The 16,020-nt window shown below is 44.1% G+C and overlaps 1 protein-coding gene across 1 annotated transcript in view; it reads right to left on the minus strand.

Moving 5' to 3' along the window:
• INTS8 (integrator complex subunit 8) overlaps positions 1–16,020 on the minus strand; it is a 76,451-nt gene that overhangs the window by 41,298 nt on the left and 19,133 nt on the right. Inside the window, exons 8-11 of the mRNA XM_065398124.1 lie at positions 14,013–14,168; positions 11,071–11,171; positions 8,440–8,581; positions 4,428–4,498 (exon numbers count right to left, since the gene is read on the minus strand). Of these exons, the coding sequence (XP_065254196.1) occupies positions 4,428–4,498; positions 8,440–8,581; positions 11,071–11,171; positions 14,013–14,168 (470 nt within the window). The remainder of the gene's footprint in view (positions 1–4,427; positions 4,499–8,439; positions 8,582–11,070; positions 11,172–14,012; positions 14,169–16,020) is intronic.

Consider the following 16,020-nt stretch of genomic DNA (forward strand, 5'->3'; position numbering starts at 1 on the left):
TGAATTACAAGAAAAATAACGATTTTTTCCCACTGTTATTTAAATTATAGTAAGTTTTTCTTTTTTAAAAATAAACCTGTTTAAAATGAAATCTGAATTTAATACAAAATATCTTAACACCTTAACTTATTGATCTCTCAAAATACCTAAATAAAAAATAACTATGCTTTTGGTGGAATGTTGATAATCAATGGGACATGGTAATAGCAGGGTACAAAATATATAAGAATGACAGTAGGTTGTGCTGGTGGGGGAGTGGAACTATATGTGAAGGAAAACAGTCAAATATAGTAAAAATCTTGAATGAATCAAACAGTAACACAGAATCTTTGGATAGAAATTCCATGCTTGAATAATAAGAGTACAGCAGTAGAAATATATTACTGGCCTCCTGACCAGAATGGTGGTGAGGATTATGAAATCCTCAGGGAGATCAGGAACTATGCACATAGAAAATAAAATAATGGGGCATTTCAACTATCCCCATATGGACTGGGTACATGCCACTTCAGGATGGGATGCAGAGATAATTTTGAGACACCTTTAATGACTACTTCTTGGAGCAGCAAGTCCTAAAACCCACAAGGGGAAAGGCAATTCTTGATTTAGTCCTAAGTGGCATATAGGATGTGGTGAATATAACTAAACTGCTCACTAACAGCAACCATAATGTAATTAAATTTAATATCCTTGTGGGGGCACCAGGAGGGGGGATACCAAATAAGCCCACCACAATAGCATTTAACTTCAAAAAGGGGAACACTACAAAAATGAGGAAGCTAGTTAAAAAAGAAGTTAAAAGGAATAGTCACAAGAGTGAAATACCTGCAAGCGGCATGGAAGCTTTTTAAAAACACCATAACAGAGGCTCAAGTTAAATGTACACCCCACACAAACACAACCCCCCCCCCCCAAAAACAGTAAGAGAAAACAAAGAAGTGACACCATGGCTGAACAACACAGTAAAACAATAAATGAGGAAGTTAGAGGCAAAAAGATACCCTTTAAAAACTGGAAATCAAATCTTATATTTCAAATGTTTGCTCCTGTGGTAACACCCACAAGGTATTTAGCCTGCACATCTTAAAAGGGACTATTCAAGTTAAATGGCTCATCAAGGAACACAACTCACAATGGACCATGGGAGATGCTTATCTACACTTAATAGACTTTCATGTGATGGCCTCTGCTATGACTAAGCGAAATCATGCATGGACATGTGACTTACCCATGGGACTCCAATCATCATCTTGTTACCTGTAATTTTCCACAGTGGGCTTCCCTTCACTTAGCAGAAGCTATAAAAAGCCCTGGAAACATCTCCATTTTGCCTCTTTCCTGCTCAAACCTCTGGACTATTAACTTACACTAATGGGAGCATTCTAACCAAGGGACTGAGGATCTTCCAATGATTTGGAAGCAACCAGAGACTAAGTCAGCAGTTTATTCCATCACTGCTATAAGCCTGATCCAAGAACTTTGCAATTACTGTATGTATTCGATTCCTTTAACCAATTTTAACTCTCACCTTTCTTTCTTTTTATAAATAAACATTTAGATATTAGATACTAAAGGATTGGCAACAGCATGATTATTGGGTAAGATCTGAGTTGTATATTGACCTGGCTGTGTGGCTAGTCCTTTGGGATCAGAAGAACCCTTTTGTTTGATGAAATTAGTTTTAAATAACCACTCCTCATTAAGTCTAGTGTCTGGGTGTTGAATCCAGGACTAGAATACCTAAGGAGGCTGAATTTCTGACTTCTTGTTAGCCAGTGTGGTGAAACAGAAATTTACTTTTGTTGCTAGTTTGGTATATCTCATGGAAGAATAACCACCAGTTTTGGGATGTGTCTGCCCTCTTTTCCCAGCAGCTTGTTCTGAATTTGGTGTTCTCAGTTGGGAGGCAAAGTGACACACGGGCCAACCAGGGAACTTAATAGGCTGCAGGTTTAAAACAAACAAAAAGGAAATACTTCTTCATACAACACAGGCAACCTGTGGAACTCATTGCCAGAGGATGCGGTGGAGGCCAAAAGTATAACTGGATTCAAAAAAGAATTAGGGCACGTCTTCACTACCCGCCGGATCGGCGGGTAGCAATCGGTCTATCGGGGATCGACTTATCGCGTCTAGTGAAGACGGGATAAAATCGATCCCTGATGGCTCTACCGTCGACTCCGGAAATCCACCGCGGCAAGAGGCGGTAGCGGAGTCGACGGCGGCGCGGCAGCGGTCGACTTGCCGCCGTCCTCACAGCCAGGTAAGTCGACCTAAAATACGCCACTTCAGCTACGCTATTCACGTAGCTGAAGTTGCGTATCTTAGGTCGACCCCCGCTGTAGTGTAGACCTAGCCTTAGAGGATGTCATGGAGAATAGGTTCATCAATGGCTATTAGCCAAGATGGTCAGGGATGCAACCTCATGTTCTGTGTCCCTAAGCCTCTGACTGCAAGATGATGGGACTGGACGACAGGCTATGGATTACTTGAAAATTGCCCTGTTCTGTTCATTGGCTCTGAAGCATCTGGCATTGGCCACTGTCAGAAGACAGGATGCTGGGCTAGATGGACCATTGGTCTGACCCAGTATGGTCATTCTTTTGTTCTCATTAAAGAGACTTTATCAAAAACTGAGTTAAAGGCTGCTTTTTTATAAAAAAGAAAAACTGAACACCTAACTTTGGAGGTCGAGCTTTATAAATATGGTACAGCAGGTCATGTACTCTATTAAGGGATTGTTTTGTTTAATAAAAATAAATTTTATATGCTGTTTAATTAAATTCCAGTTGCCATCCTAATGTGGCTTGACACAAATCATGAGCAAAAAGTTAATTAGTAAATAAGCAATACATCATTCACCATTTTCTAACACAGTAAACATGCATAATTCATTATTAATAATCTGAAGCAAATATGTAGCTTAATATTTTCAATAAATGTACAGAGTTATAGCATATGCTCCTAGGTAGCAAACCAAATCTAGTGTAAAGGCTGTTTAGTTTAAAATCCACCTGTTTTAATGGTTATATCAACCAATGAGAATGCAGCTTTTCTTAGAAGATTACTGCAGTACTAATGGAAAAGTTGATTAACATCAGTTATTTAAATTGAGGCTTTCTACTTGGTGATTCAAGTCATGATTTCAATTGCTTTGGTTTAAATTAATCCACCCTTCTTGTGGCAGAACCAGGAATGGAATCCAGTAATTCCTGATCAGCTGCATTTTTTGTAAGGCCTTGTCTATATTACAAACGCTTTGCCAGTATAACTATATTGGTAGAGCCCCCAAGGAATGTCTACACATTGATTAAAAAAAAAAAAAAACAAAAAAACTGTGGCCGGCTTGGGTCAGCTGACTCTGGCTCAAGGGGCTTGGGCTCCGGAGTTGAAAAATTGCTGTGTAGATGTTTGGGCTTGGGCTGGAGCCTGAACGTCTATACAGCAATTTTTAGCTCTGCAGCCCAAGTCCTGTGAGTCTGAGTCAACTGACCCTGGGCCAGCCGCAGTCATGCCACAGGTCTTTTATCCCTGTGTAAACATACCCTTAATGTAGATTCAGCTTATGTGACGAAAGGAGTTTTTCCTGTTGGGTTAGTAACGCCACTAATGTTGACAGAAGCACTCTTATATCGGCGTAGCTGCATCTACACTGTGGTTTTTTGCCGGCATAGCTATGTTGGCTAGGGGCTTATTTTTTCCACAAAAATTAAATGCAACACATTTGTGTGCAAGGAGTTCAATCTCCTTTCTGAGCTAAGCTTTGCCAGAAGCTGGGAAATGGGTGACAGACAGGGGATGGATCACTTGATGATTACCTGTTCTGTTCATTCCCTCTGAAGCACCTGGCATTGACCACTGTTGGAAAGCAGGATACTGGGCTAGATGGACCTTTGGTCTGACCCAATATGGCCGTTCTTATGTAAGAATTGATTGTGATGTATGGAGTGTTGCATAAGTATTTCTGATTAATTATCAACAGGATTTTGAAAATGTAACCCTTGGGGTGAGCCAGCAGTTGAGCACTTTCACAATGATCCAAGAGATAGTTCCTACTGTAGCAACGGAACAAGGGTGTGCTGTGGATGGGCATCACGCTCAGGCCCGGGGGAGGAAGCATCATGCATTTCTCTAAAGTGACCAACCCCTATGCATTATTCAGAAACATTCATCCATGAGTTCTAGATGAACCCACATCCAAGTATCCTTTGCCAGAAAGCATGGGACACAGGGTCTTGAGAGCAGAAGTGGGAAAACAGGGATGGGTGGATAAGACAACTTTGGGAAGTTTATAGGGGATCCGTGGGTAAAAAGAAAAATGTTGCCCTTTTTGTCTAATTTTTTACCTGCAAGTTCATGAAACATTAACATACCAAGGTAGTATCTATACACTGCACAGTGAAAGTAGTCTAATGTCAGGTACTTACTTGAGAAAAGCTGCCATTTTTCTTTTCAAAGATTCTGAAGCATGTTCTAAGTTTATTGACCTTGAACAAACCTAGAAAATTTAAGAGTTAAATCATTAAGCATCACTAGGAATTCTGAATTTTCATTTGGTTATATAGAGTATTAAGAGTTATTTCCACAATTTTCTGTTCATGCTCTAGTAGCAATCAATGTCACACTAATTTTCTCTCCCTATGGAGGGAGGCAAGCCATCTAATTTAGCCATCCTCCAAATACTGTTACAGTGGGATCAGAAAGCCAATAATTAACCCTGTATACAAAAGGGGTTATTTTGATCCCCATGTGATTCATTACATGCTCCCTCTAATACTCAATTCCCTTCCTGAGCCTAAAGCTTGTGTCTGTAAGAGCCAAATGTGAAGATTACATCATCTATGCTGCTAACATCACTACAAAAGCAACAATCTAGCAAACTACAAAAGCAACTGCTATGTAACAATCAAGTCCACTTAACTGAATGAATGATAAAAGTGAAATATTTAGGTGAGCCAGTTCTCTAGGTACAAAACCCCTGTGTATCCAATGTTAAAAGAAACTTAAGTTACTCGGGAGGGCTGGGGGATTTTTAAAGTAACTTTTCATGCTTAATTTAATCATCAGCAATTTAATCATTTTATTACATCAGTTTGAAAAAGATAAAGCTTGTTTGTCAAAAACACATTAATTTCCATTGTCAACTGTGCATAGAGACTACTGCTGGATCAGTGGGGGCTGGTGCACAGTGCACTTTTATCTGGTTTTTGCTATAGGTGTCAGGTAAGTACACCTCTACCTCGATAGAACGCTGTCCTCAGGAGCCAAAAAAAATCTTACCGCGTTATAGGTGAAACCGTGTTATATTGAACTTGCTTTGATCCACCGGAGTGCGCAGCCCCACCCCCCCGGAGCACTGCTTTACTGTGTTATATCTGAATTCGTGTTATATCGGGTCGCGTCATATCGAGGTAGAGGTGTAGTTACTACTCATGGCACAGGAAGTGGCTTATGTTAGCAGACAAAGAGAGACCTGAGAATCAGCAGCAGAGCGATAAAGAGAAATGAAAGAGCATGAATTCAACTCAGGCACAGCTCACTACCTTCCAAGGGCTGCAATAGGTGCCACCCACAATTAAAACCCACATGTGCAATAGCTCAGAGAAGCTTCATTGGAAGAGTTGATTAGTCTCTAAGGAACTCTGAGAGGAGAGAGAATTTAAATGCTTTTTTTCAGCAGATCTGTTTTTCTAAACTTTATGCTGCTCTTACACAGACCAGAATTTTTAAAGAAAATGATCAGAGCAACTGAATTGAGTGGCTATCACATTTTTCCCCACGTGTTTTCAAATGTGAGTGCTCCTTACAAGACTGTCAAATTAAAGTAAGCTGGAAATCCAAGATTTATGGTATTTCATCATCATTTATACAGTTTTGTTTTAAAGGGCACTTTTCTTTTATGTTCTTGCATTTTATTACACTGCCAGTATTGCTTATGATGTTATTGACTGTTGCCCAGGAAACCTAGAACCACCTCAAAAAGCAGTTTTGCCAGGTGATTTTCATAGTTTATTTGTAAAACTATAACCTATTACTGATTTGGGAGCATAGGCAGTTTTAATTTTAGCTTAACGCAAAATATCATCTTAAAAAGTTGAACTGTACCTGTAACTACCTGTAAAAATACAGGGTTATATGCTGAATATCACAAAGTGTAAAGGCAGGAGGGGCATTTAATGTAAGTGATTAAAACAAAACCCTTCAAAATTTGTGGCCTGCCAACTCGTCTCCATGAAATAATCCAGCATGCATTATACTGGACATAGCACAAAGTACCATATGTGTCAAAACCAAAAGGAAGGAAACCAACAAAACCACTAGAAGAAAGAGGATATGGGGCTGAGGTAGGTAAGTTTTAAAAAATGGTTTTAGGGTAAACAATAACAAGCCCAAAGCTACTTAACAAGGGAACGAAAACCCATTTCTTTAACTCCCTCAAATACACCTCTACCTCGATATAACACTGTCCTCGGGAGCCAAAAAAAATCTTACCGCGTTATAGGTGAAACCGCATTATATCGAACTTGCTTTGATCCACCGGAGTGCGCAGCCCTGCCCCCCGGAGCACTGCTTTACCATATTATATCCAAATTCGTGTTATATCGGGTCGCGTTATATCGGGGTAGAGGTGTATAATTAAACTCTGTCCTTCAGAAGGATTCCATGCTGGTTGTGCAATCTCTGGCATCCTGTTTGCTGGGACAGCAAACAGAGTGAGAGACAGTTGACTGCCACTTCAACAGTCCTTAAAAATAGCTACGCTTTTGTATTGAAATTGGATGTCTTCCTTTTCAATCAGCACATAACAAACTATCAGTACCTGTACTCCTAGGAACAGTCACCTCTGTAAGATGTTATGTGGCATTCAATTCTTGATCCCCCAGAAATCATGTCCCCATTTTAAGCAGACTCTGGCTTCCAGAAAGGGTATGGTGGAATGAAGATCCCTCCCTTGACCCTGCCCAGCTCATGGGAGGGAAGGGAGGGAAGAGAGGGCAGAGTCTCAACCTTCCCTTTTGTCCCCCAGTAACCCATGATGGTGTATAGGGAAAGGGCTGCTCTTCAATATTTCTCCTCTACATTATGAAGGGGTCCCCAGCTTCTATTCTTCCAACTTTTTCTACCAGACCCTGTTGGGAAGTTCAGAGGGAACCCCCCCACACCGCATTATTCTTTCCAACCTGTAGAGAAGACCTGGAGTGAAGCCTCTAGTTCTTGTTGCTGGGTGGGTCCTAGGAAAACACTCCATAGTTCGCTGCAAAGGTCTGAGGAAGGAGAGACTTCCTCCTAGATCGGGTGGGCAAACTTTTTGGCCCTAGGGCCACATCTGGGTATGGAAATTGCATGGTGGGCCATGACTGCTCACAAAATTAGGGGTTGGGATGCGGGAAGGTGCTCTGGGCTGGGACCAAGGGGTTCAGAGGGTGGGAGAGGGAACAGGGCTGGGGCAGGGGGTTGGGGCATGGAGGGGGTCAAGGGTGCAGGCTCCGGGCGGTGCTTACCTCAAGCAGCCTCCAGCAGCAGCAGCAGCAGCAGGTCCCCCCCTCTGGCTCTACGCGGAGGCGTGGCCAGGCGGCTCTGCGCGCTGCCCTGTCCGCAGATGCCGTCCCTGCAGCTCCCATTGGCCGCGGTTCCTGGCCAATGGGAGCTGCGGGGGAAGAGTGCAGAGCCCCTAGACTGCCCCTACGTGTGGGAGCCGGAGGGGGGACATGCCACCGCTTCTGGGAGCCGCGTGGAGTGGAGCAAGCCCCTGACCCACCCCCCCGGCAGGAGCTCGAGGGCTTGATTAAAACGTCTGGAGGGCCAGATGCGGCCCCCGGGCTGTAGTTTGGCCACCCCTGTCCTAGATGCTCCCCTCTCTGGCTCCTGCAGGGCACTGGGGGATGGGGAAGAAACTTTTTAAACCTTCTTGGCCACTTCTCTGCTTTCCACTTTAGCTCCACTGAAAGATGGTGAGGAGAAAAAACACAAAACACACTTCCCTGTCTGCTCCTTCCTCCCCAGCTCAGTGAAGGGGTCTTAGAGGACATCAATTTCCTTCCCCTGAACGCTCTTCTACTCCCCTCTCTGGCTCCTCTATACATTTTCCAGGACAATTCTTCATAATTTAGAAATTAAGATAAATATTTTTTACTAAAGGAAAAACAGGGCAACATCGAATTAAACTTGGAAACTTTGGCAGCTTTGCTGCCACAGTGTTTGGCGAAATGGGTACCTCTGTTCCTGAGTCAAAGAAGTGAGTCAACTGAAGAAGTGAGGTTCTTATCCACGAAAGCTTATGCTCCCAATACTTCTGTTAGTCTTAAAGGTGCCACAGGACTCTCTGTTGCTTTTTACAGATTCAGACTAACATGGCTACCCCTCTGATACTTGACACTCAGACAGAAATTAGATTTTTCAGTTAACAGTGTCCTTTCAGTCTCGAGAATCACATCTTACCTCAAGGAGAAAGTCTATTTTCTCTTTGTTCGGTTTAAGAAATAGCTGGTTAAACTGAATACCAATTGCTCGACCCTGCATTACATCACAAACAGTGTTGCATGTACAGATTCTGAAACAGATTTCATCTAGAGCATCATTCCTGCATGAATACAAAAAATGCAATAAGATTACAGACCTTCTTTGACAGCCATGCAGAGGGTGTCTAGACAGGATAACAGATAACCACCAGCATTTTAAGCACCGTGTTGTCTAACATTGCTTGGAGCATGTCTACATGATAGTGTTTAAAAATGATTATTTGTATTACAGCAGTGCCTCTGGGTCTCAGTCCTGGATCAGGGCCTCTCCCAGCATTCTTAAGAATGCTCACGTCTGCTCCAGTGCCATGGGCTTCAAATGGTTTGCCTGAACAGTTATGACTAGAGCAGCAGGTTTTGGGAAAGCTCTTAAAGGGCATTAAAGCTTAGAGTTAAGTGAAAAAGATTTCATAGATGTTTTCGTGTCCATGTTACCCTTCTTTATAAGAAGTTCTGTCATTGTGTGACTGTAGTGAAATACATGCCTGAGGAATCATATTTATACAGAACGTTCAGTTTCTCTCATCACAAGACTGACCTTCCTCCAATTAATTACTTGTGTCTGAATTGTTCAGACAGTTTCTGTGGAAAGCATTAACAATATAAAATTGTTTTTTATTTTCAAAGTAAGATTCATCAGTCAAGTTGACAGCAAGATCTCTGGGGGGAGGGAGTGACTTTGTTCTGTGTTTGTACACCTAGCACAGTGGGGTTCTGGTTCATGACTGGTGCTCCTAGGCATTACTGTTATGCGGCTGCGAATAAATTAAATAATGGAGATATCCTATCTCCTAGAACTGGAAGGGACCTTGAAAGGTCATCTAGTCCAGCCCCCTGCCTTCACTAACAGGACCAAGTACTGATTTTGCCCCAAATCCCTAAGTGGCCCCTTCAAGGATTGAACTCACAACCCTGGGTTTAGCAGGCCAATGCTCAAACCACTGAGCTATCCCTCCCCATCCACGGTAGGTGTGCTTGCGTCCCTGCGCTGCCAGGGCCGGCTCTATGTTTTTTGACGCCCCAAGCAAAAAAAATTTTTGGCTGCCCCCCGTCCCAGCCCTGGGCTCCTCGCCGCCCCAGCCCTGGGCACTCCCCCCTCCCCCCCCCCCCCCCGCACCCTCCTTCCACCGCAGCCCTGGGTCACTGGTTACTCGCTCCCAGGGCAGGTCATTCAGCAGGAATTTTAGACGTGCACAGAACACAGACAGGATTGGTTCCCATATGATTACAGAACTGCAGTAAAGTGGAACAATTTTCAGCTTGTGTGATTGGAGGATATCTGGATGCATATTATAAGACTGTCCTACATAAATGAGGAAAAGTTGAGGTGCCTTTATTATTCTTTTGTTCCACTCTTTCTTTCTATGGGGAATTTGCCAATGCAATATTACGGTCTTCCTTTTAAACAAACAAAAAAAAGGCAATGGCTATTGAAAATAGCAATTCCAGTCCTAATAACCACTGGGAAGCATTTCTTGCTCAATTTTATCCTACTTTTTCTATAGCAAGTTACAGTGTAACCTGCTAAGGTTCCACTGTACACTGGAAGGCAGGTGCTGGGGGGGGGGGGGGGGGGCGGGCGGCTGTGGCTCCGCAGGGGAGCACAGCAGCATGTATGCAGCAGCTGCGTGTCTGGCGCTGCGCAAAGCCAGACACACTGGTCTGAGTGGCACGGTAAGGGGGCTGGGGGGTTGGAGAAGGGGTAGGGGGTTCGGGGGGGGGGCGGTCAAGGGACAGGGAGCAGGGGGGTTGGATAGGGCGGAGGTTCAGGGGGGCAGTTGGGAGCAGGGAGAAGGGGGGGTTAGATGGGTCAGGGGTTCGGGGGGGGCAGTCAGGGGACAGACAGCAGTTGGATAGGCATGGGAGTCCCAGGGGTTTGTCAGGGGACAGGTAGGGGGTGGGGTCCTAGGGGGGGAAGTCTCAGGAGGGGGCAGTTGGGGACAAGGAGAAGGGAGGCTTAGATAGAGGGTGGGGTCCTGGGGGGCAGCTGGGGCAGGGGTCCCGGGAAGGGGTGATCAGGGGACAGGGAGCAGGGGGGTTGGATGGGTTGGAGTTTCTGTGGGGGGCAGTCGGAGGGAGTGGATGGTGGCAGGGTGGGGCTACCCTCCCTTCCCGTGGAGTGTCCTATTTTTTGAATGTTAAAATATGGTATCCCTACCCTTCCCAGTGCAGCTCTCCATTCACAGCAGGCTGCAGCATGAGGTCTCAGCTCCCTCACTTCCTCCCCCTCTTTCCTGTTGGTAGTGGCCAAGGGAATGCTGGGAAATGTAGTTCTTTCCCTGCTCCAGGGCTGGCTCTACAGGCAGGGAGCTAACCAAGGAACTACAGTTCCCAGGGCCCCCTGTTGGTTCTCAGATCCCATGCTGGATCCCTGCCACCCCTGCAAATGGGCTTCCCCAAGCACATGCTTGCTTTGCTGGTGCCTAGAGCTGCCCCTGTGCGCTGCTGATCCGATAACTTTGGAGTAGTGTCTGTTAGGTCTGCACATACGCTCTCTCCCCTCATGCCCCGCCATGAGGCTAGTCAGCGCACAGGAATGATAACTACTCACCCCTGCTGCGCTTTCTGGAAGAGTTCTCTCAGCACAGACTGTCTGAACTGAACAGGTAAACTGAGAGTTAGATTATCTTCAAGGAAAATCTTCACTAACTCCTAGAACACAAACAGATAAATACTGTATCAATTTCAAAAGGTATTTCTCTAATTAGACATTAATAGACGAGGCTATCAAATGTAACAGATCAAACTAAGCAAACTGTTCATTAAACCACACACCTTCTTTATGAAGTAGGTTTTATATCCAATTTACAGATCAGGAAACCAAAGCAGCGATTAAAGTCACACAGTGAGTCACTAGAAAAGTTGGAAAGAGAAACTACAAGTTTTGACTGCAACATCCCTCTAATTCAGTGGTAGGCAATCTGCGGCCCATCAGGGCAAGCCGCTGGCAGGCCACCAGACCATTTGTTTACATTTGCATGGCTGCCCGCAGCTCCCAGTGGCCGGGAACGGCGAACTTCGGCCACTGGGAGCTGCGGGTAGCTGTGCAAATGTAAACAAATGGTCTGATCACCTTGCCCTGACGGGGCTCCTGCGGCCCGTGAGCTGCAGGTTGCCCACCACTGCTCTAATTCCTAGGTAACAATGCCTCCATGGCATACTACAGTTACCCTGTGAAGAGGAAGTTACTCACCTTGTGCAGTAACAATGGTTCTTCAAGATATGTCCCCCTGTGGGTGCTCCACGGTAGGTGTGCTTGCGTCCCTGCGCTGCTGATCCGAGAACTTTGGAGTAGTGTCTGTTAGGTCTGCACATACGCTCTCTCTCCTCATGCCCCGCCATGAGGCTAGTCAGCGCACAGTAACCCCCCTCAGTTCCTTCTCTACCGCAAAGAGATTGACAAGAACTCTGAAGTAGAGGGGAGGAGGGTTGTCTTTGCCACTAACTGGCCCTCCTGAATAGTGGCCTTTAATTGGTCACGATGTGACACTGGCAGCTGTTCAATAAAATCATTCAGTTTTCAATAATTTATATAATCATATTTCACTGTGAGGGCTTGGCAGTTGGCAATACAGAATTGAAGCGTGGTTGAGGAGTACACCTTTCTTTTGAAAAGGTCCGGGCATATGCAGTCCCTACCACAGGGAGTGGACCCCATCTGGTGTTGATGGCCATGGGAGGTGACGGTACCCACTATGATAGAGTTGGGTAGAGGGCGGGAGAAGAGGAATTCAGATTCCTTAGCTGGGACATAATATTTTTTGTCCTCCCACTTGCAGGCAGGCGCTACTGATACTGGAGTTTGCCAGATGGTTCTTGCCAGGTACAAGATGGCCTCATTAATAGGAAGGGCTATATTTGAGGAAGAGGATGAATGGAGAATGTCAAGGAGATGATGGTGAATGTCCTTGACTTCCTCCAGAGTATTTGGAGAGTGTCTACAACTCTCTTTGCCCAATCCTGGAAGAGACGAAAGCCGTCAGCCAGAGATGGTGGGGAACGCCTGACAGCTTCGTCCAGGGAGGAGGATATGGTCCTCGAGGTTCCTCCATGATGTCTTCTGGAGGCGTCGAAGCTCTGGATGCTGAGGCCAAGGGTGTGTGCCTCGAGGGTTCATGGGTGAGGCTCGAAGTTCGAGAGGCATGCTGGCAATATGGCACCCATGGGTCCCAATATGGCCATTGGGGTGGTGGTGACAGAGCCCAGCAGTGGCGCCCATGCGCGGCCGTACCAGGATGATGATGATGGGGCGATCTGAGGGTATATTGAGTACCATACTGAGCCTGAAAGGAGTACTGACACACCACCACCTTTGGTCACTGTCTGAACTCTCGCGAGAGTGGGGGGAGCATGCATGGCAGCAGGAATGATTCCTGTGCTAGGCAGAGGTTTGGTGTGGAGATCCCAGTACTGAGAAGCAGGGACTCCGGTTATGTCTGATACGCAGAGGTACCTGGAATGGTGGAATTCTTCCAGTACTGACCAGCTCGGTGCTGATGGTGGGGTGCCGGGGATCTTGCCTGTACCAGTCGCTCTGGTGCTGGATGAGGCGTTAATGACGGTACTGATACAGACTCGCATACCAGGAATGCCTTTTTAGCGGAGTGCTTACTCGTGTCCCTTGGTGCCAACCACTTGGTGCCAGTGACCATTAGGTCTGTGGGCATGTCAACGGTACCTGCTGCTGTCAGTTTCTGAGAGCTGTGGGTACCAGACTAGGACCGTCTTGGTGCCAAAGATACAGAGCTGGATGGAGATCACTTATGGCTATCTTAGGGCTCACTATGCGTGCTTCCCACTCTCTTCTTTGATGACTTGAGAAGGGTCAGCAGCTTGCTTCTTTGACTCGCAGCCTTTAGAAATAGAGGGATTTGGGGATGACTCATGTCTGCCAGGTGACTTGTGACATGGGTACTGAGAGGGTCTGAGCGCCACCTGCATGAAGATAATCTTGTCGGAGCTCTCTATCCTTATGTCACCGTGGCCTGAGTTGCTGGCAGAAACCACACTTCTGCTGGATGTGGCCTTCCCTGAGGCAGCAAACGCACTGGGAGTGCTTGTCTGTAACCAGGATTGTTTCCTTGCAAGTGAGGCACTTCTTGGAGATGGTGAACCGGGCATACCCCATAGGGTGAAGGGTCCCCGAGGAAAAGAAAAGCAGGGGGGAAATAAATAAAATTTAAAAAAGGGGGGGGGGGGAGAAAGAGTAAAGAAAAACCACAACTAACCATAGACATGCAAATAGAAAGTAATGATCTAGCCAGGGCAGTTGCGAAAAAAATGAGGTGGGTTAGCCCATGCGCTGAATAGCCTCATGGCAGGGTATGGCGAGAGACCGCACATGTGCGAGCCTGAGGGACACTGCTACCAAAGTTCTCTGATCAGCAGCACAGGGACGCAAGCACAACTACGGTGGATACTACTTAAAGAAGAAATCTCAGATATGAACTCATTCAAGTCAAAAGCCTCCAAATTGCTTTTCCAGTACTTTACCTGATAGTTGCCACATCTCATACAGCAATGGATTTGACTATAAGGAGTTGACTGTTGTGATGTGCTATTGGAAGATGATGTAAGAACTCCACAAGCTTGACAGTACCCAGCTAACCTCTTCTCATCTATGGTGCAATGAAGTGATGATGAACCAATCTGCAAAAATAACACATCAAATTTTAGCTACCTAGATTCTATGAATAATTATGGGCTTACTTCTGAGCAATGTTGAACATTCACAACTTCTATTTTAAGGAATTATCAATATTAAATAAAAGCAAAAGAATTTTTAAAAAAATCAGTTTGTTTTTTTATTCACATGTGCTCTTACCATTTGATTTTTCACTGACCAAGCGGACAGAAATGCCAGTTTCATTACGATTTCATATTTGGATTTACAGTGAGGCAGGAAAATGTTTTTAAACTGTGGAAACATTTCTATCATCTTAGATTTTTATGAAAGGTTGTTTTAGTAATATTGAAAGTTTGGTCCAAGTTGATCACTGATAAGATACAGTTGCACATTGAACTAGTGCCCATTTTAATTTCCCCCTTTTGCCTCCTCCCTCCAGGACCTTAGAAGAACTACAAAACTAAATTCAAATAAATAAACCCACATCGTAAAATGAATGGAATATTAAGTTTTTAATTTAAAAAAATCAGAAGCAGGAAATGAAAGAGTTTTCTACAGCAACATTAACAACCACATTGCACATGTATCTCCTATTCCTGTTTATCGTTCTTAAATATGTAGTTTAACATATTACTGTTACAATAGCAAAGAACACAGAGTGTGCTGTACAGCCAAGGCATTACTACTGTGGAAATCTAAACTTTTGAATTTTCTAAATGATTTTAAACTAGTATAACTTTAGCACTGTATTAACACAACTTCTACATTTAAACAACATGAGCTTTCCCTTTTTTAAAATAAGCTTCCTCTAACTGAATGAATCAAACAAACAAGAGAAGGTGGCCGGTAGAGACAAAGCTTCTGTTTAAAAACAGCCACATTAATGGAGTTTATATCTTTAAAAGAGGTCAAAATTCTACTACTATCTGGAGTGCAACTGTAGTTTTTAAGTTGTTTTAAAGAGACAAGAGAAAAAATGAGTTGATAAACAAAATGTAAGTTCTAGTCTCAAGTCCTAAAAGATATCTGAAGGAAAAAAAGTGGTTGGTTTTTTTTTGGTTATTTTAAGTTTGTGTTTTTTGCATGAGAACAGTTTTAGCTAATTCTGGACTGAAATGCAATGATTTAGTTGAGGGAGACAACTTCTAACAATGGCATCAACCACAAGGTCTTCTCTCAACTGCTGGAAATTCTATAACCTCAATCAACTTAAAGCAAGCTCATCTAACGTAGATAATAACATTTTCCTCTTGTAAAAAGGCACATTTGCCAACCAGATTTCTGATGATAGAGTAAGATGAAATGATATCAGCATATACAAGGCATGGCAAAATATGCTGACAAAGGAGCTGAGCTGGATAGCCTAAGACAATTTGTGGTCTTTTTCCAGGATTCCTCCATCTCAATTCTATTTTGGTAAACAATCCAAACAAAACAAAAAGCTTTACCTGAGATGGAAATTTGCCTAACAATTGCCTGTCACCTTCTCAACTACAGTAGGAAATATGCAGAACACCAAAACTTTCCTCAGAATATTTGATGCTGAAGTGAGAAAGTCCACAGGGGAATATTCTTGTATCAATGGCAGACACTAATGGAAGCGTGGAAGTACGGGATTCTTCCCAGTAAACTTTTGGGTTTTGAAAAGTGGTTTTATAACGCACACAAATTTACAATGGGAAATTGTTTATCTCGAGCAGAGAAAAGTCTTCAGCAAGCACTGCCAAGCCAGAGACACAGCTATAGTATTGCTGCTCACTGCAAAGTTATTTAAATCTACAGATCAATAGTTTTCCACTATAAGTTCAATGTTCAGCGAATATATACCATACAAGATAGGCAATCAAACCAGAGAGATGACAACTGCTTTCTAAA

This window comes from Emys orbicularis, chromosome 2 (genome assembly GCF_028017835.1).
Source record: "Emys orbicularis isolate rEmyOrb1 chromosome 2, rEmyOrb1.hap1, whole genome shotgun sequence".
NCBI lineage: Eukaryota > Metazoa > Chordata > Testudines > Emydidae > Emys > Emys orbicularis.